This window comes from Annulohypoxylon maeteangense (assembly GCF_022496945.1).
Source record: "Annulohypoxylon maeteangense strain CBS 123835 unplaced genomic scaffold GGS22scaffold_18, whole genome shotgun sequence".
NCBI classification, from domain to species: Eukaryota; Fungi; Ascomycota; class Sordariomycetes; order Xylariales; family Hypoxylaceae; genus Annulohypoxylon; species Annulohypoxylon maeteangense.
The window spans coordinates 113,243-135,529 of NW_025953265.1; the positions used below are offsets into that span (position 1 = coordinate 113,243).

At 47.4% G+C, this 22,287-nt stretch overlaps 8 protein-coding genes across 8 annotated transcripts; 4 read left to right on the forward strand and 4 right to left on the reverse strand.

Annotated features, from left to right (window-relative positions):
• The first annotated feature begins 192 nt into the window (after positions 1–192).
• Positions 193–1,791, forward strand: GGS22DRAFT_171569 (Alpha/Beta hydrolase protein). The gene is made up of 4 exons (XM_047962628.1): positions 193–370; positions 478–885; positions 936–1,215; positions 1,284–1,791. Exons 1-4 carry the CDS (start codon positions 323–325, stop codon positions 1,607–1,609), a joined length of 1,062 nt encoding a protein of 353 aa, XP_047815505.1. The 5' UTR covers positions 193–322; the 3' UTR covers positions 1,610–1,791.
• A 1,093-nt stretch (positions 1,792–2,884) lies between these two features.
• GGS22DRAFT_54853 (uncharacterized protein) lies at positions 2,885–4,236 on the reverse strand. The gene is made up of 7 exons (XM_047967392.1): positions 4,031–4,236; positions 3,942–3,969; positions 3,838–3,872; positions 3,639–3,775; positions 3,561–3,576; positions 3,393–3,495; positions 2,885–3,332 (listed from the first exon to the last, which is right to left on the reverse strand). Exons 1-7 carry the CDS (start codon positions 4,124–4,126, stop codon positions 3,175–3,177), a joined length of 573 nt encoding a protein of 190 aa, XP_047815506.1. The 5' UTR covers positions 4,127–4,236; the 3' UTR covers positions 2,885–3,174.
• A 431-nt stretch (positions 4,237–4,667) lies between these two features.
• Positions 4,668–6,009, reverse strand: GGS22DRAFT_54858 (S-adenosyl-L-methionine-dependent methyltransferase). Its single transcript, XM_047967393.1, has one exon. The coding sequence runs from the start codon at positions 5,604–5,606 to the stop codon at positions 4,674–4,676; it is 933 nt and encodes a 310-aa protein (XP_047815507.1). The 5' UTR covers positions 5,607–6,009; the 3' UTR covers positions 4,668–4,673.
• GGS22DRAFT_54861 (uncharacterized protein) lies at positions 5,903–7,234 on the forward strand. The gene is made up of 2 exons (XM_047967394.1): positions 5,903–6,428; positions 6,507–7,234. The coding sequence occupies exons 1-2, from the start codon at positions 6,199–6,201 to the stop codon at positions 7,171–7,173; spliced, it is 897 nt and encodes a 298-aa protein (XP_047815508.1). The 5' UTR covers positions 5,903–6,198; the 3' UTR covers positions 7,174–7,234.
• Positions 7,235–7,725: 491 nt separating this feature from the next.
• Positions 7,726–9,708, reverse strand: GGS22DRAFT_196237 (amp dependent CoA ligase; the record flags this gene model as incomplete). The annotated part of the gene is made up of 5 exons (XM_047965801.1): positions 7,726–8,114; positions 8,175–8,507; positions 8,562–8,944; positions 9,008–9,296; positions 9,360–9,708. The coding sequence occupies 5 exons, from the start codon at positions 9,706–9,708 to the stop codon at positions 7,768–7,770; spliced, it is 1,701 nt and encodes a 566-aa protein (XP_047815509.1). The 3' UTR covers positions 7,726–7,767.
• A 1,113-nt stretch (positions 9,709–10,821) lies between these two features.
• On the reverse strand, positions 10,822–13,587 carry GGS22DRAFT_54890 (2-isopropylmalate synthase). The gene is made up of 4 exons (XM_047967395.1): positions 13,553–13,587; positions 13,060–13,461; positions 12,861–12,999; positions 10,822–12,804 (listed from the first exon to the last, which is right to left on the reverse strand). Coding segments are annotated over exons 2-4 (1,926 nt in total). The 5' UTR covers positions 13,062–13,461; positions 13,553–13,587; the 3' UTR covers positions 10,822–11,019.
• A 485-nt stretch (positions 13,588–14,072) lies between these two features.
• On the forward strand, positions 14,073–19,208 carry GGS22DRAFT_191861 (non-ribosomal peptide synthetase module; the record flags this gene model as incomplete). The annotated part of the gene is made up of 4 exons (XM_047965177.1): positions 14,073–14,135; positions 14,196–16,327; positions 16,391–18,992; positions 19,062–19,208. The coding sequence occupies 4 exons, from the start codon at positions 14,073–14,075 to the stop codon at positions 19,206–19,208; spliced, it is 4,944 nt and encodes a 1,647-aa protein (XP_047815511.1).
• A 1,938-nt stretch (positions 19,209–21,146) lies between these two features.
• Positions 21,147–22,074, forward strand: GGS22DRAFT_171588 (uncharacterized protein). Its single transcript, XM_047962629.1, has one exon. The coding sequence runs from the start codon at positions 21,288–21,290 to the stop codon at positions 21,972–21,974; it is 687 nt and encodes a 228-aa protein (XP_047815512.1). The 5' UTR covers positions 21,147–21,287; the 3' UTR covers positions 21,975–22,074.
• Positions 22,075–22,287: the final 213 nt, after the last annotated feature.

The following is a 22,287-nucleotide window of genomic DNA, read 5'->3' on the forward strand; positions in this document are numbered from 1 at the left end:
CAATTAAATTACACATATTGGATGAAAATTTCATTCTGTTGATGTATTCAAGGTTTAAATTACGTCTTGCCATCTGATTGGCTGATCTGGCACTTACTGTCCGGATTAGGAAGTAATATTCCGGTTACACAGCATATGCCCAAACAGCGGGAGCGTTGGCGGCAACGAATCCGCGGCAGGCTACGAAATAAGCTTGAATTCCGGGCTATATCACAAGATTGGGTTCACAGCCATTCGAAGATGGGAGGGTAGACGTACACATATACTTGGAGATCCTCGTCGTAAGATCGTCCCGATTTTCACCCTAAGCGAAGTTGCGGTCATGGCTGAGTATGCGAAATATTCAGAAATAAGCCCCCAGTGGGAAAAGGTACGCTTATATCATTACAAATACACGGATGCGCATCGATCGATCTATTTCACATTACACAACCACGTTATAGGCCAGAGATACTTGGCTGATGAAGTTACTCTCAGTTCGTCTCCGAAAACCCTCTGCTCGGCGACTTGGATCGAGTCGATATTGTAGAACGCCGTAGAATATTCGAACAAGTCGAAGCTGCCATACCACTTCGCCAAATACCAGAAGACGTGAAACGTGCCCCTGTTGCAGTGCAAACATTCACTATCGAAGCCCGTGATGGATACGATATTCCCGTGCGAACTTACGTCCCCACTTCGGGTTCAGGTACATTAATATCAAGGCCGCTACTTGTCTATCTGCATGCCGGAGGGTTTCTCTTCGGCGACCTCGACAGTGGCCATTTGAACTGCCAGATTCTTGCATCGAGGCTGAATATTAGCGTACTTAACGTGGGTTACCGCTTAGCACCCAAATGGCCGTTTCCCTACGGACTCAATGATAGCTACGACGCAACGAAATGGGTATGTTGTTTTTGATCCGGACTAGGAATATAAAACATTGACCTTCGTAGGCTGCCGCTAACGCGGAAAGCCACCTACGCGCCTCTGCCACCGCGGGCTTTTTTGTCGGTGGGATATCCTCCGGCGCTAACTTCGCCGGTGTCATTGCGTATACGGCTCGCGATGCAGGTCTTTCGCCACCAATCACCGGCCTATTCTTATCAGTCCCCGTCTGTATCATGCCCGATGCATATCCTCAGGTACGGCCTGAGATAAGGGACCAGCTTCTCAGCTTGGAGCAGAATGCGATTAATCCTATGTTGACAGCGAAGTCACTCGGTGACATCCAAGGTTCGTCCGCGTCATTTTCCTCTATAATCTAAATATCGAAATAGCGCTAACATAGATGGAATGTGTAGGCGTTTATGGCGCACCACCTAATGACCCTCGAGTGTCATTCTTGTTAAACGAGAATCATTCCAATTTACCACAACGAGTGTATTTCCAGGTATGTGGCGGGGATCCCCTTCGCGACGAGGCTTTCGTGTGGCAGAAATTGCTTGAAAAGCACTCGGGAACTAAAAGCAAGATTCATATGTATTCGGGATTACCTCATGGCTTCTGGAGATTCTTGAGCATGAAGGCTAGTCAAGAGTGGTTGGACGATCTCGTAGAGGGTATACGGTATCTGTGTTTGTCTAGTGAGAAAGTGGGGGACTCCGAGGTCATCGTCAAAGGCTTATGATGCTTGACAATTCTCTTAGCGAAGAATTTTGACATTATTGAACTTAGGAGACGCTGGAGGTATTGTAAAAATTTACATAATTACGATGTTAGAATAGACTAGGTAGGTACCTACCTAGGCAACTAGGCAGAAAATGTGAAACTAATAGAAGCGACTTGTGTGTGTTGTAGCGACCTGTCCATTTAGCTAGCACTAGTAATCGTTATATTTCAGGTTTGCTCAAGGAGTTTGGCCGCTGGAAGAAGAAAAAAACGCCGCTCTCAGAGCCCTGGAGGTCACGAAAGCGGGGTAAAACGTTCCCCCCCAGTGCTGAAAAGTGAACCCCTCCACTGTAAACAGACAGTACCTATCTACAGAATATCCATTGTAGATTTGTACCTACAGCTACAGTTCAGCGCCTACAGTAGCATCATGGTGCTAAATGACAGTATTATGAGGCACCGTATAGCTTCATTAAGATCTCTGCATTCAACATCGCTAACCACTAGCGAGACAGCAACGAAAGGCAGCCCTGGAGCCTTTGCTTTCCAACCCCAACCGTTTAACCAAACGTACTATGATGACAAGAACGAAAGGATTTGCACAGATTGTGCTAGCATATACCAAGTTAGAGTAAGAATCTGAAGTTGAAGAAGAAAAAAGGAAACTAGGCGCAGTTAGGTTAAATCCCAGTAATAAACTACCCTATAGCCCTATAGCACCGTCTACCCCCACTGGACATTCAAACTTTACCAGTACCGTAGCATGTCGTGCACTCCCTTGGTTTGTCCAAGCTCTGTACCTGCCAGCCCGGGCTCGTTGATGGACATTTCGGACAGTTTGTTTCCACTTCTGTAGTGGTGCCATTCGGATTGCAGTCGCATTTGACAAATTTCCAGGTCAATTCCCCGCTCCCAGCACACGACGTACACGGCAGCTTCGTGTCGGGTTTGGTGGAATCCATGTGTAGGGAAGCCTCGATTTCTCCTTTAACTAGAAACCATTAGCGCGAAGTATACTTCTTCTGAGTGTTAGACTTACTCGTAGACTCTAAATGTCCTTGTGTAGGTACCTATCTAGGAAGCGCAAGTTTTTCAACTCTTCTTTGAAATTGAAGAATGGTTAAGAATGGTCAGGTTCTCCGCATCTATAGAATGTGCGATTGACCTAAATAATACAAGAAAATCCTAGGTGGTAGTGAGGGTAGTCGCGGCAAGTATCTGATCAGGATGCGCAGCCTCATATTGATTATTGGTCAATAACCCCGGTGATGCAGCTTTTTAAAGAAGGCAATGGTTATCGTCGGTAAATAGTGTATTGGTATGTTAGTATCGAAAGTAACTACGATGAAATTCGTAATTGAAGTTATAATATCTAGCGATGCCCAACGGAAATACTTCTATACCTGTAACGGACAACCTTCGGGGTTGAATGACAACAGTTAGGGCCAATTTGGTACCTAGACTAGAGAAGGACCAGGGGAAACACAGAAGATAGCCTCTGGAGAGTGAGAATATATACAGTGGCTGCGTTAGGTACTAAGATTGTGCGACCTAGACAACGCATCTCCAAAAGTTGCCACGATCTTATTCTAAGTCGTTACTCGCTATCACCTCCGAAATACGAGACTCGACCGTGATCGAGCGTGGGTTCTCGTTGATGACGAAGCGTCCATTCCCCACGAAAGTCTTCGTCTCTAAGAACTTGTACTTAGAGTGACCGGCTGAAAAAGTGTGCGTCGTCGCTGAGGAACCACTACTATTAGTCGGGTTTCATGTAGGAGGGGGGATGGGAAGTGGCGTACTGGAGATGCCAAATGGGAATGTCTTAATGCTCGGGTCGCCCGCCCACATCTTCGTGATGGGTTCGCTGAATACGGCGACGCCGGTGTATTCTGAACTTAGAATCTTTGTTGCGCGACATTAGTCTTGGTCTCTAAGACTATGAGTTGGCGCTCTATTTGGCTTCATACCAAACCATCCTCCGTCCTATGTCGCATTCGTTAGTCGGTTTTTGAAGTAATAATAGAAACTCGCTCTGGGTGGTTTACTTGATTAGAATCTTTATATTCGGGCGGGCGTGTAGCTCATCGGGATCGTTGAACATCCAGTCGGCGCCGTAGATGACTTCGCCCGTGACCTGGTGCTCATAACCCTCGGCCGTCGTGAGGGTACCCGTGCTCGTATCCTATAAATGTCTTATATTAGTACTAATTGCGTGCGGGAGGAACGACTCTAGAATTGACATACAACGTGGAGCAGTTTCGTGCCTGAGGCGATATTTCCTGAACCGTTTACGTATCAGTTACCTCATTGTCTCGCTGTCGAGTTTTGGCGCTCTGGTTTTTACTTACCGACCGTCAGAATATTGCCAAGATTGATCTAAGCAGTGTTAGCGAATGAATACGAAGTGTTAAATTCAAATGGTTTGTTTTATAATCACCTTCAGGATGTAAGCAGGTTTCAACCTAGGAAACCCCGAAAGGTGCTTGATGTCATCGGCCTTCGATAGGGGGTTGAGTAGCCTAAGACCCTCCATGGTTAGAGAAGTTATAGGGTGCTAAGGCTGTAAAAATGAAGTAACAGGCCTATCGTCTAGGTACGACATTCAATATTCTTACCATTATGCTAGATAATCGCAAGATAAACCTTCTAACTTCATTCAATTTATATAATATGCGGTATATTATATTTGCTACCTTAATAGAATGATCAGATCGGGTCAAGTGATAGAAGTTAGTAGCTGTGCTTCGGTGATTTGTTACCGTATTAGTTCACCTTGATGCCCCGCAACTCACCTGGCGGATTGCCTAATACGACATTATTATAGCATACTACACTCGCGGAAAGTTACTCGTATGAGTGTAACATCACCCTTGGAACATCTTCCCTCAAAATCCTCCTCGGCTCTAGCAATTAATATTTATGAATCATCATGAGATATGAGGAACAAGTCCTCAACCAGCATCTTGGAGTTAAGCCTAGGACTATCTCATGGTTATCAAAGTTTGTTCAGTATTTTTGCTTGGCACATAATATCATAGGTGGCCAACGTTATATTGAAGGTCTTATATCTAATTGAATCTCTATGCTCTCTTTGTAGCGAAAACCATCGCGATGGGTGTTTCTAAACGGACCTTTTCGCCGCCCAAAATGCATTCTAACTCATCCCAGAGCCCCCGAATCTCATTCTCTGGTAAGACAGGAACCCATGTAGCAAAATACTTCTTGAGCCAATCGATGTCTTGGTTATCAGACCAGTCCGGATCACCGTTCACCCAGACACGTTCCTCATTCTTCCCTACCCTGTTTTCTCCCACACGGTCATTAATCTTAAAGCTCGCAATGCCTTGGCTAGCGTTGATATACACCCGCTTAACGGTCTTCCAGCTGGCCTCGGGTAGGGCAATGGCGTCGAATCCGTTATTTAAGATTCTGAAGGCTCGATCAAGTAAGTCTCCTGTTGCGTTCTTCGAGTACGCCTCGAAAATTGCCTTCCAGATGTCCTGAGCACGCTCGTTTCCCACAATCAAAGGCCTAGTGTAGTAGGTCATCACGAGTGTTCCCCCGGGTCTGAGCTGCCTTGCGAACTCCCCGACAGCTGCCTCAGTGTCCGTCCACTGCATGCATTCGCATGCAGTGATAAGATCGATTGACGCTGATTCCACCGAGCTCTTTTCGGCGCCTTGTTGGAGGAATGTAAACTTGGACTCGGAAATCCCACTTTGCTCAACGAGGAGATTTCGAGCGATTTGCGTATAGCCGTCGTTGGGGTCGGAAACTACTACGTGGTCGAATCGAGAGGCAATAGTTGACGAGGCTATCCCGTGGCCAGCTCCGATATCGTGGGCTATAGACCAAGATACCCCTGGTTTTTGGGAATGATAATCGAATATGTGTGTGAAAAAAGAATTCTGGTAGATAGGCCGATATAGAACGTAATTGGACCAGTCGACACCTTGACGCACAGAGAATCCTAGCTCTTTCGCCTCGTTTTCTGTTTGGGTCGTGGCAGACATATTGAGAAATAACACTCATGCAACAATTGGATGATGTTAGATCTTTCCGCATATTCTCCAAACCAACTTGCAGTGCCAGGAGACATGCTTTAAGAGGTTTTACTATTTCTCAAGTGAAGTTTCCATATTTCCAGTCTAGCGTCAGCAACGTAAGGAAAGTAGCCAGAAAAAGCGGCGGGTAATTATTTCCAAATTCGGTCATGTTGTTGCGAGGGGTGATCAACGCCACCCATAACGAAACCTTATCAGAGGAGTAAGCGACACCGTTCGATATGCTCAAAATGTAAGAATGGGGTCATCACCGCGTGGGATACTCATGTGGTAGGCACCGGAACCGGCGACGGTAGATATTCCAACACCGGAAATAGCTGAGGACGAAACCAACGGAGTGTGTCAGACGGGGCAATATATTCAGCATCCTCAAGACCTCAGGAACATGGCCGCACCGCTTCAGAATTGGCTGTACTCCCCTAAGTTCATCCACACTGGTTTTCTCCAAGAAAATTGCGTCAAATAGAACACACTGACCACAATTCGTACTCGATCGTTGTAAAGCTGTCTTATCGCGATTCTATCCGTTCCCATCACCACCATGGCTGCCGTTAACGAAATCCCGACATCGGTTGACTCGTCGGAAAAGGTCGCCGAGACTTTGAACTTCACCAATGGCAAGAATAAGGCTTCACGAGATGTTGCGTGGTACCAGCCGGAGCTAAAACAGATCCCGGAGACAGCCAAGCAGATCTTTCAGAATTACTCCAAGATCAGCGACGACGAGATCTTCAAACACATCTATCGGGTACGAGATGAAGCCTGGGAAATGTAAGCGAGCCACTCTACCCACTCACATCAAGAGACAATACCTAGTTGCGCCCATTCCTGTCTGACTTGCTACTTTAGTCTGCCATACGTATGTGTTGGCTGCTTCAGGTTTCTCGACTTTCCAGCATCCCTTTCGCCCGCGTACCCCGAAGTCCTCGAGCGCGTCCGTGCTGGCGAGACATTGCTCGATATGGGCTGCGGTCTTGGCCAAGACATACGCAAGTACGTCTATGACGGGGCTCCTGCCGATAACCTCATAGGTGTCGACGTTGAGTCGAGGTTCCACGATCTGGGCTACGAGCTCTTCAAGGACCGCGATACACTCAAGGCCCGCCTGGTCACTGGCGACGTTTTCGAGGACGACTTCCTGTCCGAGTTCCGAGGCAAGATCGATATTATCTTCGTAGGATCCTTCCTACACCTCTTCACCTATGAGCAGCAGATTAAGATCATGGCTCACGTGACGAAGCTGTTGAAAAACCGCAAAGGCTCCATGATCTTTGGGCGTCATATGGCCACTGCTCAAGCGGGAGGCGCCTTCAACACTAGTGCCACGGGGTGGTCGCTGTATTATCACAGCCCCGAAACGATCAACCAGCTGTTGGAGTCTTCGTCGGAAGGAAAGTGGGATGTCGAAACCAAGCTCATCCCTTACTCGACCGCTAGCACGGTTGTCGAAAAGGGAATGACTTGGCAAGGAGGTAATGATATTAAACAGATGTATTTCTCAGCTAAGAAGCTATGAGAAATCGAGGTAGAAAGTGGATGAGACCGTGTTGTTGCCAGGCCTCCTCAGTACGGTGTTTAATGGGCGATGTATCTGGATGAGAGAGACAAACGCATCATGGTCTTTAGAACGCAGGACCACTAGTCTAGAGATCTCTTTGCAGGGAAGAGAAAAGAGTTAACCATTTCTTCCACCCAAGATACTTGTAAGAATTGCCAAGTTCCCATCAGGATCTTTGATTTATAATTCACGGGTTTGAGCGAAATCGCAGAATTCCCGGGACAACCGGAGCTCGATTGACATCGGAAGGGCGATTTGTATGCAAATAGTAGATATTTATTTTATTCATTAAACAGTAGTATATATTATGTCATCAAAAGGGATATAATTGAAATAATACATATACCAGGTGTGAAACTACGTCTTGATAAATATTTCCTAACAAAGAGTTTCATTTATTCATCTAATGGTTGTGCTACATATGACGTCAGAAAAAGAAATGGGAAACGAAATAAACCCCTGAGGGCCGACCGTGTCTAATTTCCGCAAAACAACTCCAATCATTTACTTCTAACTTTCAATTCGAACATCCGGAAATCGCACAAATACCACTCAGCTGCTTGTCTTCACTTGAAGTAAATCGCACGCAATAGTTCGCAGTTTCTCCTTCATGATTTTCCCGCTGAAGTTGAATGGCAGTTCATCGGGGATGCCCTCGCCGTCCCCTAACCAGAAGAAGTGCTCGGGAAATTTATGAGGGGCTATCCGGTTCCTCAGCCACGGCTTGAGGTTCCTTCGACCGGTCAATGGTTTTGTCTCATACCCGCTAGCAGGTTGAATGAAGGCGCCGATAATCTCACCCCAGTACGCGTCCGGAATGCCTACGACGGCCGCCGCGACTATACCAGGATGCTGCTCTAGCACTTCTTCGATATCTCGCGGGAATATGTTTTCTCCCCCTGATGATAGGTTTAGTCATCTCTCCATTATTCAGGTGTGAAGGATTGATACCGACTTGCCTCTTTTTATCATGTCTTTCACGCGTCCCATGATAGTGCAGCGGCCGCTGACGTCAATGGCGGCTGTATCACCAGTTCTCACCCATAGCCGTCCTTTGGCGTCTTTTACCATTGTCTCATTTGTTTTCTCTGGATTCTTATAGTATCCCTGGAAAGTAAGGTATCCGGATACCAGCAGTTCTCCTTTAAATCCTGGCGGGAGGCTTTTTAGGTCGCTGCCGACTATTTTCGCCGCGCCATGAGGAACAACTGTGCCAACACTAATTTGATTATCTAAGAGAGATACTTCAGAGGGGTTGGTCGAGAAAACTATACAAGACAGCTCTGTCATGCCTGAAGCTAAATTAGCTATGGTTCGTACCTAATACACAAGCTTGGGGTACATACCATAGGCGTAAGCAAGACCTCTAAGCCCAAGCTCCGCTTCGAGTCGCGGGACCAATAGGTTCGGTAAGCTAGAGCCAGCCACGATGCCGGTTCTAAGACACGCCTTTAGAGCATGCTTTTTCAAATCCGGATGATCAAGTATGCCTTGAAACATGGTGGGCACGGCATTGATCACGGTACACCGATCCTCCGAAATTGCCTCGAGGCTAGCACTTGCGAGAAAGATATCCGACGGGAGCACAACTGTTCCCCCAAAGGCAATAGTCGACATAACGCCACATACCAAAGCGAAGCAGTGGAATAAGGGAGCGCAACAACATACGACATCACGGTTCGTGTAGCCAAGCCGATGTCCCACACCCAGAGCGTTATTAATGAGGTTGCTTTCGACGCAGACGAATTAGTAAGAGACTCGGTTAAGTGGTGCGACCAGCGGATATACATACCGGTGTGATAACATTGCCGCTTTTCGGGGCCCTGTCGTCCCACTCGTAAATTGTATACAGAACGTATCGTTCTGATCTGCTTTTGCCCAATACCGGTATAGGAGATTGGCGTCAGCCTCCGCGTCGCTCTGGAGAAACTCTCTCCACGCCGATCTCTTCCCGCTAATTTCCCCTTCTCTGGAGAGCTCCACGATGAATGATGTGCATGTCTGGAGCTGACTCAGCATAGATAGGAGGGGTTTATTCTTGCGATAACCGATTCTATCTGCGATGAAAATCGCTTTCGGTTCTGTGATTAACTGAAATTAGAAATCTCGCTCTATATTCGCGTAGAGCATAGAAATCTACTTACCTAGGAACTCGACGGCGCGAACAACCTCTTCAACTGTGAAGGTAGGATTGATGATACTGAATATGGCACCTATAGCGCCGGTCGCAAGAAACAGCTGCACATACTCGATAGAATTTCCAGCTAGGACTACGATGTGGTCTTTTGGGCGCACACCCATGTCAAGTAAGCGACGAGCTATCACCCGACAGGAGTCATTAAGCTCCTGGTACGTTAACCGATCTCCCTGCCATCGGGACACCAACGCAACTTTCTCGGGGTTCTCTCTGCACGACTCATCGAGCAACTGACCAATGTTGATAACTCGTAAAGGTGATGAAGTTGGGCCCTCAAAGACAAAGTCGTTGGACATCACCTCTCGAACTTCGTTATCAAGAGTAACAGAAGGCATGGTTTCTAAGGGGTAGCTGTTGACAGTCTAGGTAGGTATTGAACATAGGAAAATTCTAACGACATAGAATCCCTTCATAGAGACGAGCGCGTCCAAATTACTTGGTTTAATGCGTTATAGCCCCTATCCTTTTCCTCCTAGGAATGCGGTCACGCTAACTTACACCATGATTATGTCGGCATATTACTACCATTTCCAGCAAGCGCGAGCGTCAACCACCTGCTTTTCTCCATGACAACTTATACTTCTCACGTATGAACGGCCCGTCGTAGGATGAAGGATTAAGCACTAAGATTTAACGTCTGAACTCACGGTGAGCAATGTCGTGGATGAAGTCATCATTATGCTATGATCTTTAACTGGTCTAGAGCTCACCTGAAAGCACTCAGCTAATAACAGCCTAGCTTTTATGGTTATGGGTGTCGATGAGTTATTACATAAGACGAAGTGCATTCAGACTGCATCTAGACTCGAGCGTCTTCGGCGGACGAGGAGATATGCTCTTGTCCTCGGGGATCGACGCATTTTCGGAGACCGTTTCACTTCCCACGAAAGGGCGATATCACTCACGCCATGAGCTTTATTATGACGTTTCCTGAACTTTCGACCGGATTCATGATACCAGAAGAAGTCCGAAGACGGCTCATCGGCATTACCACGTGAAGACGTGAAAGATGTCGCAGCTGAGAATGGTCAGACTTACGACGTGCATCCCGGGTGCTTCATCCGTCGGCGTATTGTGGATGTCACCGTAATACAATGTGGTTAAAAGCTGTGAGGATCTATCTCTTGGTATCTGACAAGAAACCTGCGGTTGTTTACTTAGACGCCTACCTACATAGCCAAGAGATAAGGAGCGTCACATTGTGAAATTGCTCAAACGCCGCTGCATGAATTCAAAGCACGATAATTATGGATAATTATGGACCATAACAGGTTTCTGGAATTACCGCATCGATAGGCTACCTAAGTCCTACATAGCTGCCTAGTAGATACGAAGGTTCGCGTCGAAGATTTGAAACATCAGCCCTATCCCTTGCCCAGTGCGGTTTTATATAGACGATAAATTTACACTGTATTATACTTTGGTCAAAACAGAGACTTTATTGAGATCTACTCGCTAAATTCTAGGGGATAGCCTCTATAGCTCAAGTCTATCTAGAGAACTCAACCACTAAACAAAAAAAGCCACACGGTGCGCAGATATTTCAATCTAGACAGTCTTGCGCCACGAGCAAATTTCTAGTCGGATTTACCCCCTTAGCCCCCCTCTTAAGCTTCCTGCATCTGTAACTTCTGCCAGCCATCCACTCCAAGCTGCTGAGCCGCACTCAAAACCTGGGTTTCTGTCAGTAAGACGTAGATCTTATAGGCGATAGATAAGGTACTAGGTAGTATGCATGCAAGAGTTAAAAATCTTAAACTCACCGCTTGTAAAGTAGACCACTCGGGCCTCTCGTGAATTCCAACGCCCCAGGCCGTGGTTCTGTCTGAGGTACCCAGCTTGACCATGATCGCGGTCTTGGAAGTGAAGATATCTTCAGATGCATTATCAGTGTTCTGCGACTCGTGGACGAGAAGTTCGAATGTGCTTCCAGCCTTCCGCATAGAGTCTAGTACACTAGCCAAGACGTCGCTACCCGTGCCGCAGAGATCGTATGTGCCGCCTTCCGCGGCGATAGTAGCCCGGAGATATGCAGATCCGGACTTTCCGTGGCCATTTGAATATCCATTCTTAAGGGCTTGGCCGTCAAAATGGGTACCATTTGTGTCATTTGCGCCATTGGTATTGTGCTTACCAATCTCGCACTCCTGAACCTTGACCCGTGTAGCGCCGCCATGGCCTTCGGCCTGCATATACCTAGAACGGAAAAGATTCTCAATAATACCATGAGTGAGCTCAATGCCCATATCGTCGGCGTGCGCTTTACAAATTTTCGTAAAAGCGATCTCTAATTCTCGAGGCGGCTTGATGCCGAAAAGCTCCTCGACTAACCAGCCGATACCGCCCTTCCCACATTGCGAGTTGATGCGGATGATCGCTTCGTGCTCACGTCCTAGATCTGCAGGGTCCATGGCGAGATACGGCATCACCCATTTAGGTTCTTTGCCAAGCTTCCTTTCCATCTTGGCACGCGCCTTGTACCCCTTCCTGATGGCGTCTTGATGACTGCCGCTGAATGTGCAAAATGTGTACGCGCCCGCATACGGCGCCCGAACGTGGACAGGAACTTTAGTGAGTTCCTCAACCATAGCAACGACCGACTTCACGTCCGAAAAGTCAATCCCTGAGTAGATACCCTGGGTGTGGAGATTCATTGCAAGCGTAACCAAGTCCACATTGCCAGTCCTTTCTCCGTTGCCGAATAGACAGCCCTCGATCCGATCAGCGCCGGCTAGCAGGCCTAGTTCAGCAGCTGCTACGGCACTGCCACGATCGTTATGGTTATGCAGCGACACACAGACTTTCTCCCTCTCTGTGATATGAGTACAAAAGTACTCTATCTGGTCTGCGAAAACATTAGGCATTGCAACCTCGACCGTGGCGGTTAGGTTGAAAATAATCGGGTTATCCTGCGTAGGCTGCCAAGTAGCCTTAACAGCCTCGCATATCTCGAGAGCATATTCAATGGATGTATCCTGAAAGTTTTCTGGGCAGAATTGTAGAGTCCATTCCGTACTCCTGATTTCTGGATCAGTTGACTCCTTAGTCAACTCTCGGATCAGCCGAGTGCAGCGGACTGCCAGATCTTTCATCTCGTTCTCAGTCATATTAAACACGACCTCGCGGAAGCAGCGGGACGTGGATAAGTGTATGTGAACGATAGCACTCCTCGCGCCTCGAGCTGCCTCTATAGTCCGACGAATTAGATCTTCGCGGCAAGGGGCCATGACTTGAATCCTAACATCGTCCGGAATGGCTCCCGGTGTGGTTATAAGTTCTCTTGTGAAATCCCACTCAGTTTGTGATGCTGCTGGATACGAAATTTCGATTTCTTTATATCCAAGTTTCACGAGAGCTTGGAAGTAGCGGCGTTTAGCTTCGCTGTCCATGGGCTATTTCAAGTATTAGTTCAGCTACAAGAAGCGAATTATAAAGGGAGGCAACATACTTGAACCAGAGCTTGATTTCCATCTCTCAAATCCGTTGATAGCCATCGAGGTGGTTTCGTAATAGAGTTATCGGGCCACTTTCGGCTCGATAGACTCAGTGCTGGAAAGGGGTCATATTTCTGGAAAGTCTTCGCAGGCCTGTCGAAGCATGTTTAATTAGTTGAAGCACTTGATAAGTTCACATTGTACAGAACTCACATTTTTATCTTTACTTTGATCTTTAGTTTGTGCAACTGATGGAACTGATGAAACTGATGAAACTGATGAAACTGATGGAACTAAGGTAACTGAGTGTGAAGGTGTGTAACGGTGTTGAACCTCTGAATTTATACTCGTCGCACGAGGATTGGCAACAAGCCTATGCTGGTATCAACCAAAGACTGCTGGATGAAGGTATGCCCTACCATTGGAAGACTGCTTATCAGAAGGAGATATCAACCTTGAATATATGCAGGACATATGCAAAGGAAGCCAACGCAATCTTCTCGGGCGCTTAGAATATAACGCAACCTTAACACCGAAGGGATAGATTGTCGTCAAAGGTAGGTTTCCAGGATCCTCTTCGGCAGAAGGGAGATAAAGGGGACGGATCTTTGGACCCTAGAAATTATTAGCTAAATTAAATTCGTATTCCGAGCCCTTATAACCCTTGTCACAGTATCACGTAGAGATGATGTGCTTGTATACGTACCGTTCAAAACCCCAGTTGGTTACTGATAACATGTTCTTAGAGGTGTTGTAGTTACTCATGAATCCATCCATATTGACGATGAGTAGCCTGCAACCACCACCACATCTCTACCTACAACCTTTTAGGTTAGCGGGGACATACTAGGTAAGCAAGACATCATTTCTTACCTACTACCCACACATTGCCAAATATGGATTGTCAGCCTTACCGGGAGCGGAAGGATTCGGTTCCAACCAATTCGAACCCAGACATATTATCACCGTATCCAACCGCCGGGATTTTCATACCTCTTCTGAACCCAGCCGAATTTGCCCTAGGTAGGTTATGCCATCATCGTAGTATGAACTCTTCGAATCTGTAACTGCAATTGCCAAAATGACTTAGGGCCTCTTACTTAAAGAGACTATATCAATTCCAACAGGCACATTATGCCACCTGTATATTAAGTCTTCAAGGACGTAAAGAGAAAAGAAAGTCGAAGTAGTTTGAGTCGCGTAAGTCCGAGTCTCTATGCTCCAGAATGTCAATTGTACTTCGCTCTCCGGAAGGAGACCATTTGGACCCATTGAATAGAATCGAAACTGTGAGTATCCTTGTCAAATATTAGCAAGACCATATGTATCGGTAGCTGATAATAAACAAGATCGAGGCAGGAGACCATGATTCGCCCGCATTATCCACCAAAGAACAGCTTCGGGAAATATGGGCCGAGATACTCCAGGACGAGCCCTCAAGCTTCGCAGACGAGGATGTCTTCTTCGAAGTCGGAGGGGACTCTATATCGGCTCAAAAGCTGATAACCGCAGCGAAAGGGCTTGGCATCATCCTTACTATGGAGCAGCTCTTCGTCCATGCCTCTATAGAGGAGATGGCGGAGGTAGCCAGCCTAATACCATTCAAAGAAATAGAAACAAATGCCGCACCATTCTCTTCCTTGAGCCACCTAACACCCTTACAAGATATTAAGGCATCAATTGCCGAGATATGCAATGTATCTGAAGATAAGATTGAAAATGCCTACCCTTGCAGTCCGATGCAAAAGTCCCTCGCGGGAAGCGACCAGAACTCGTATGTCAGACAATTCGTTTTCAAAATGACCGATGATACCCCCTTGGATGCTTTTTGGCGTGCTTGGGAAGAAACAGTGCAGGAGAATCCGATATTGCGTACGCGCATCTGTCATCTGGGGAATAGACTCGGATATGTGCAGGCAATTCTCGACGAGGAGCCAAGACTAAACATCAACAACACCGGCCTACATGAGTTTCTACAGCAAGACGCGAGTAGTGTCATGGCCCCAGGCGATCCATATAGCCGATACGCAATTGTCGTAGATCGGCATGGCGAAAAAGTAGGGCGATATTTCGTGTGGACTATCCATCACGCTGTGTGCGACGGAGCCTCGCTTCCCCTATTACTCGACGAAGTGTCTATGCGATTCCGAGCCGAGCCGACCCCGGAACGTCCATCTTTCGATTCATTCATACAGGCCATCAACGCATTACCATATGAGCAAGAAGAGAAATATTGGAAGGCGGCTTTGGCCGATAGTCATCCTGCTCCGTATCCGCATCCACCTCAGTCGACCGATGTGAAGGCTAGTCAAAGGTCTACACTAGAGCGTCCACTTGACTTAGGAGACCCTTCAGCCTTCGGTGTAACAAAAGCCCTCTTTATGCGGGCTGCATGGGCCATTCTGCTTTCTCATTATACCGGTACTGAAGACGTTGGATTTGGCGTCATCAACAATGGAAGAACATCATCAATACCCGGAGTACCCCACATGACTGGGCCAACTATCAATCTTGTTCCCATAAACCTCCGCATCGACCCCGAAGAGACCATCGCTTCATTCCTTGCCCGAGTTCGAGTGCAAGCAGGTGAGATGACGCCGTTCGAGCATTCGGGTATTGCCAAGATTCGAACCTATCTGGCCCGAGGAGACTCTGCTGCATTCGACTTCCAAACTCTGCTCGTTGTCCATCCTCAAAGTTTCTCGGATGCTATTTCTTCTTCGACTCAGACCCTGGGGCTCCAGTACATTGAAGAGGTTGGGAAGAAGGAGGAACATCCTTACCCACTCGTCCTGAGCTTCACATTGTCGCCTGGAAACACGACAACACTCCGTGTCGAGCACGATGAAGGAATTGTCACGAAGCAGCAGGCCCAAAACCTGGTTTTCCATTTGCAGGCAATTCTCGCGCATCTGAACCACGCAACCCGCGATACAGCGCTAAGTTCCATTTCACCATTTAGCCAGCAAGACATGGCTCAGATCCGCGAATGGAATCCCTTCACTCATCCGACCGAAGAGACTTACATCCACCACCTTTTTCAAAAACAAGTTTTCAAGCAACCAAATGCTGTTGCTGTGTACTCTCAGAAGCGGTCTCTGACGTATCTCGATGTTGATAATTACTCGTCATCGCTGGCCGCACAACTTTTAGAACGTGGTGTCCGATCTGGCGCCTTCGTAGGTGTATGTTTTGAAAAGTCCATCTGGACCGTTGTCGCTATTTTGGCCGTTTTCAAGGCAGGTGGGGTTTATGTACCCATTGATCCCGATCATCCTCGAGCTCGGATTGAAGAGGTGGTTAGAATGGCCGGAATAGAGATCTCGGTAGCATCTAATCTCGGCGCTGACGTATTGAATGAATTAAGCCCAGAGGTCGTGAAACTCTCAGACGAGCACTGTCCTAGTACTCAGTTCCCAGTTACCCCGCCATCAAAAGCTTTGCCATCCAGCATTGCATATCTTCAATTCACATCTGGGAGGTAAGTAAATCCGCCACCATCCTTGTCGTCCGTTAGATCCGCAGACTAATCCTCATATTGTAGCACTGGCAAGCCAAAAGGAATTCTCATACCCCACTCCGCAATCTGTACGTCAATCAAGCACCACGGCGAGGCATTCGGGGCCAATCCTGAATGGAGGACGCTTCAATTCTGTTCCCACACCTTCGACATATCCGTTGCCGAGTTCTTCACAACACTTGCTTTCGGAGGCTGTATATGCATACCGACGGACCACGACAGATTAAACAACTTAGCCGGAGCTATTAGGGAGTTAAAAGCCAACACGCTTCTGTGCGTACCTACGATCGCCAACCTTCTCTACCCGCAAGATGTGCCAGGTCTCAAGACAATAGTCCTGGGTGGGGAGCCTATCACGAAGAAGACCATAACTAGATGGGCCGATTATGTCGACTTAACAGCGGGATATGGTCCCTCGGAGACAGCTGTGTATAGCTCGGGCAATCTTTGTATCTCAACGGAGGCCCATCCAGCCAACATCGGCCGTAGTATCGGAGCCAATATGTGGGTTGTTGGTCGCGACAATCCCAACGAGTTATGTGCAATCGGATGCGTGGGAGAGATTGCCATCTCCGGTCCTTTGATAGGAGGCGGTTACTTCAACGACAGAGCCGCCACCGAAGCAGCCTTCGTCCCCGCACCTGACTGGCTCAAGGCAGATAAAACATTTCCCCACACACAGTTATATAGGACTGGCGACCTAGCCAGGAACAACCCAGATGGTACCTTTCACATAATCGGCCGAAAAGACACCCAAGTTAAGCTGCGGGGATTCCGAATTGAGCTTGGCGAAATCGAAAACCAAATTATGGCAACTGGCGCAGTATCGGCATCGGTCGCTGTGCTCCCAGCAGCTGGCCCTTGCGCTCGACAGCTCGTCGCGATCGTGAGCTGCAAGTCGTCTGAGGTGTCATACCATAGCAGTTCCAGCATAACGATATCGAAAAATAATTCTCAACTAGAAAAGATCAAGCAGCATTTATTCCTCGTTCTTCCCAGCTACATGATACCCACTGTTTGGATTTGCCTAGAGGAGATGCCGCAACTGATTTCAGGCAAGATTGACCGTAAAGCAATTAAGCAATGGATTCAATCCATGCCACATAGTACTTATAACGATCTAATGGGGAACGACCCTATAGAGGAGAATATCGAAATTGGCCCAGGGTCATTAGCCGACAAGTTACGGGAGCTCTGGAGCGAAACCCTCGACATTCCGAAAGAAGCCTTAGGGATGAATACTCTCTTCTTCGCTAGCGGAGGTGATTCTATATCCGCTATGCAGATTGTTTCCCGGGCTAGGGAAATCGGCTTAGTTGTTACAGTGCGCGGTATCATGAGCGCAAAGACTCTCGGCGGTCTGGTAGCCTTCGTTAGGAACAGCCAAGATGCCGGCATCGATATGGACGTGGACAAGAGACATGATACTTACTGGACGAGTGATATTATCCGACCTTACGAGGAGATGCTTGCATCACGTCTAAGAGGTAGACCCTCTTTACAGGTCGAAGATGCCTATCCGACGAGCCCATTTGCGCGCGAGATCATGAAACAGCGGCTCATAAACCCACACGTCTTCATCCTTTCATGGCAGATGGAGATATTCTCCCTTGCATCTGAGCCTATCTCATTAAAAAGGTTGGCTCGGGCGTGGAGACGCGTCATTCAGAAGTATCCCGTCCTCCGAAGCATCTATTTGCGAGATGACACGGGGGAATTACCCCTTCTACAGGTAGTTCTATCAGCCGATGCTGCGTCAGAAGCTACCGTAGTTATCTCTTCAGCAGAAGCCGAGGATGATGAACCGACATTCGACTTAGTCGGAACACCGTCTGTAGACGAGTGTTTCATTCCTCATCGGGCCCATTTCGTCCGACACGGAGATCGATATTACATCCATATCGAACTGGATCACCAGGTTATTGATGGATGGTCGCTAAGGCTGATTAAATTGTCCCTTCTAGAAGCATATGAGAACGATGAAAATTATAAGTCGGACGTACCGCCGCCGTATAAAGCTATCATAGCTGCCCGAACTCCAAGTCGTATCGAGGATGACGACCAATATTGGGCTTCGGTCCTCGCCAACCGAGTACCCTCTATATTATCCTTACCTGTGAGCTCAAGGGAGCCTATAGCACGTCCAAGTCCGAGAAAGACTGTCATCTACTTGCCTGAGATCAAAGCCCAAGCTATCAGCGCTTTCGGTACGGCGCACGGGATTACCTCTGCCAGCCTCATCGACGCAGCTTGGGCGCAGACGCTCAGCACCTTCACGGGCGCTTCGGATGTGTCGTTCGAATACATCACATCGGGGCGGAACGAAGACGTTCCCGACGTTTTCGATATTGTCGGTCTATTGATCAACGCTGTGCCTTACCATTTAAGTAATGTTTCGACAGGGGGTAACGCGCTAGATCTAGCAAGACTCGCTCAGCTAATGCAGGAACAGAGGAACGAGAATAGTATGCATGACACCAGCAATGTGCGCGATGTCGTGCAGAAACAATTGAAGGTGGGGAGACTATGGAACACGGCGGTAAATTTCCAGCGACGTCCTTCAGCGGTATCTACTGCTACGCTGAAGGTGGAGGATTTGCTGAGAAAATCGGTCGATCCATGGCATGTAGGTGTCCCAATTCGGGTTTTCTGCGGTATACCTGGAATAGTTACGCTAACGCGCTTGAACAAACAGTTCGATGTTTTAGTTAGAGCGTTACACATCACAGACGATGCCACGATTCGCCCATCTTTCGAATTCGATGCTCAAGTCTTCGACCAGGATAGAATGAAGGAAGTGGCAGAACATTTCTGGACGAAGCTTCAATTGTTGATTTCCTAAATCCCGAATGATTGGTAGAAGGTGGGTTGTGAATTGTGGGCGACTGCATGAAATAGATATCGGGATCTGGATTGATGTTGAAAGGTGGAAAAGGGAGAAAAGCTGGAATTGAATCTTACTCTTACATAAACACCCCGCACCACCTGGTGGAAGGCGCGTCATACTAAGGGGACATCCTCTAACTATTACAGCCAATTAAAAGATTGCAAATTATAAGCTTTTATTTACACGCCCATTCATGCAGTAAGGTTGGTTCAGCTCATACCTACCTCTAGGTAGTAGCTTACTAATCTTGGAGCGGTTTTCTCATTTAAGCTTATACTTATGCATATATTCTTACACAGGGAGCGCTTTACATATGCAAGTAGGTAGGTATTTACATGCGAAATTGGAAGGTAAGATCAAGGAAGAAAGATAAATACCGGGTTCTGTTGGCTTGCGGGGTATCACGTGCCGATATATCGACGCGGTGCAACCACCCCGAATTCTGAAGGACCAATAGATCAGTAGGATCTTTATATCATTTGACATGATAAATGATGTGATTTATAATACATATTGTGAACATTGAAGATGGAGGACTTCAAAATTCATGGCGATGTCGGTCGGGGAGAAGCCACGTGATATCCCTTGCAACCACCACATCACCCCCTTGATAATTGGACCATATACTAGCGTTTCTTATTTATAGTTTCTTACAACGTGATCTCCTCGACCCATCTCGGTATCTCGGTAACATGTGCGCAATTCAAGCCGAGATAGGCACCGTAGTGGTGATATAGCCTTTCTTTACCTCGATAGGGTTGGGCCGGTTTCATTTATAAGTCGTGTCATGCTGTTAGGTTCTTTTGCCATGATATCGTGCCTTGGCGTGATGAACAGCTCAGGTGATCGCAGGAATCCTAAAGGATATCAAGCATCAGGTTTAAATACCTACCTAGGTAAGCCTGTCTTACAACATATTCCCAAGCTACGCCAAAGGGGAATCTAATTACCCGCAATGGAGCTAATATAAAATCTGGATAGATATTCTTTGAGTTGGTCGGGTCATTATTTAATGCATTGCTGACCTAACGCTAGCCATTCGGGTATCGTTGTGAGGACACGCAGCGGGTTTGCCCGCTGATCTAGAAACTCTGCTTCCATAAGCTGACAATCCCTTGGCACTGTGAATAAAGTCGATAGCCTATGATACATAGTAGTTGGGTTGCATTAAGCTCGCCGAAATACTCCTGGTGAAAAGGCGGATATACTAGGTAAGCTCGCTTAATCCTAACAGTACGGATTTATGCCTGTTACGTTCCACAACTTCAGGGCTAGACAATTTACAGCCTCATATACTCGATGTAGTATGAAGTAGCGGTGGATGCGTTGACCATGGTGAATGAATTTAAAGTATGGCTTGATACTACCTACCTAGATGTCCCAAAGTAGTTTTTGGTATAGAAAGGCCATCTATGGACTATTATATCGAAAAGGGGTCACCGTACTCATGGCGTCCAACAGAAATCCTCGTAACCCTAGGATAGGAGATATTCCTCAGGACTATATGTCAAATTGGCAATGTCCTAGCGCAGAAGGCTTGAGTACGCTAGTCCGTCGGCCTATGACAGCGTGTGAAGCTTGCCGGGCCATGAAAGCCAGATGTGATGGAAAGAAATCGTGCCAACGCTGCACAACACGTGGGATATCTTGCCGATACCCTACTACCATCAAGACAGCATCTACAGACTCAGGCAAACGGTCTCAATCCCGGAGAACCTCGACCGAAGCTTGGAGATCGCCGCACGAAGCGCAACCCGAGGAAGGGAGCACGTCAAATGTGAATGCTATCGAGATGACCAGCCACGAGGGCATGTCTAGCTCTATGAGTGACACGCAGACGGAAATAGGCTGGATCAATGATATGAACCCTCAAGAGCTAGACTTTCTCAATTGGTCGCCAGAAAGTGTGGTCGTAAGCCATGATGTATGTGGAAACGATTATTTTCTTAATGGCCATACTGGCAAAATGTTGTTAGGGAGAAACTGATGTGACCGTTTGATCACTAGGGACCAAATCTCGACCCGACACCTTCCATGAGTCGAGACGACTTGGACCTCGTTCAAACCCTAACAGAAAATTCCTTACCACAGAACCTTTTACAGACTAGTACTCCGGCGTATCGCGCTAGCATGCACGCCACCGACGCCCACTCACTACCCGCTTCGCCAGCTGATCTGCAATATTCCACGATTATGAACCCATACTCTTCAGAACAATGTCTTTGTCGAACTGGCCCTGTACTCATAGGCCCGAAGATTAGAAGGGCGCTGCAAACAAAACGTTTCGACGAGTTACTAAAAGTGACGGGAGACGCGATCACGAGTTGTCAGACGATGATCGATTGCAGGCATTGTCAATTGAGCAGTCCCGATCTAATATGCGCCATAACAATCTTCCAAGAGACGAGTGTGTGTTTCAAGCAGATCACCAAGCCAGACTCATCCAGCGTCGTAAAACTGATTGTCGGCGGATACGAGATTTCTGTCACGGACCGGGACAAACTCCGTAGTGTGTTGGTTATGGACCTCGTCAAGCAGGCCAACTCTCTGCTAGACTCAATGAGTAACATGGGGGAGAACCTGTTCCTCAATCAGCCTACGCCAGATCAACTAGCTCAGGTACACTTTGAATATCTTCGCGCGTTGATTCAAGACTTTCGAGACACACTCCGTTTCGTTACCGATTCATTATGGGAGGCCGATTCGCATGCGGCTGGATGAGCATTACGAAAGAGAGGACTCGGAGTTTTCTCCGAGCAGACACACCAAGTAAGACCCGAGACGCGTTGGGGAATTGCGCAGTTAGACCAGATGTACCGATATCCTGGGCTGGTGGATGGTACCCGCAGTGTGGCGATCACTTTCCTTTGTGAATACCTGCATCTTCCATAGGGCCGTAGGATGAACCAATGGATGCTTACGAAGGGTAACACAACGCCCCTAACCGAGACACATATTACGATTGGCGGAAAGGGAAAGCCACATCACTTCCTAAGTGCCTATCTACCTACGGAAGCGGGTAAGGTAGTTCCTC

Excerpts from the sequence above, each read along its gene's own strand:
- GGS22DRAFT_171569 (XM_047962628.1), top strand. The coding sequence starts at position 323 with ATGGCTGAGTATGCGAAATATTCAGAAATAAGCCCCCAGTGGGAAAAG. Across the intron at positions 371-477 it reads TAAGCCCCCAGTGGGAAAAG|TTCGTCTCCGAAAACCCTCT; the intron begins GTACGCTTATAT and ends AGTTACTCTCAG. Across the intron at positions 886-935 it reads GCTACGACGCAACGAAATGG|GCTGCCGCTAACGCGGAAAG; the intron begins GTATGTTGTTTT and ends TGACCTTCGTAG.
- GGS22DRAFT_54853 (XM_047967392.1), bottom strand. The coding sequence starts at position 4,126 with ATGGAGGGTCTTAGGCTACTCAACCCCCTATCGAAGGCCGATGACATC. Across the intron at positions 3,873-3,941 it reads TGGCAATATTCTGACGGTCG|GAAATATCGCCTCAGGCACG; the intron begins GTAAGTAAAAAC and ends TAAACGGTTCAG. Across the intron at positions 3,333-3,392 it reads ATTCCCATTTGGCATCTCCA|CGACGACGCACACTTTTTCA; the intron begins GTACGCCACTTC and ends GTGGTTCCTCAG.
- GGS22DRAFT_54858 (XM_047967393.1), bottom strand. The coding sequence starts at position 5,606 with ATGTCTGCCACGACCCAAACAGAAAACGAGGCGAAAGAGCTAGGATTC.
- GGS22DRAFT_54861 (XM_047967394.1), top strand. The coding sequence starts at position 6,199 with ATGGCTGCCGTTAACGAAATCCCGACATCGGTTGACTCGTCGGAAAAG. Across the intron at positions 6,429-6,506 it reads CGAGATGAAGCCTGGGAAAT|TCTGCCATACGTATGTGTTG; the intron begins GTAAGCGAGCCA and ends TTGCTACTTTAG.
- GGS22DRAFT_54890 (XM_047967395.1), bottom strand. Across the intron at positions 12,805-12,860 it reads GAAATCAAGCTCTGGTTCAA|CCCATGGACAGCGAAGCTAA; the intron begins GTATGTTGCCTC and ends TACTTGAAATAG.
- GGS22DRAFT_171588 (XM_047962629.1), top strand. The coding sequence starts at position 21,288 with ATGAGTCGAGACGACTTGGACCTCGTTCAAACCCTAACAGAAAATTCC.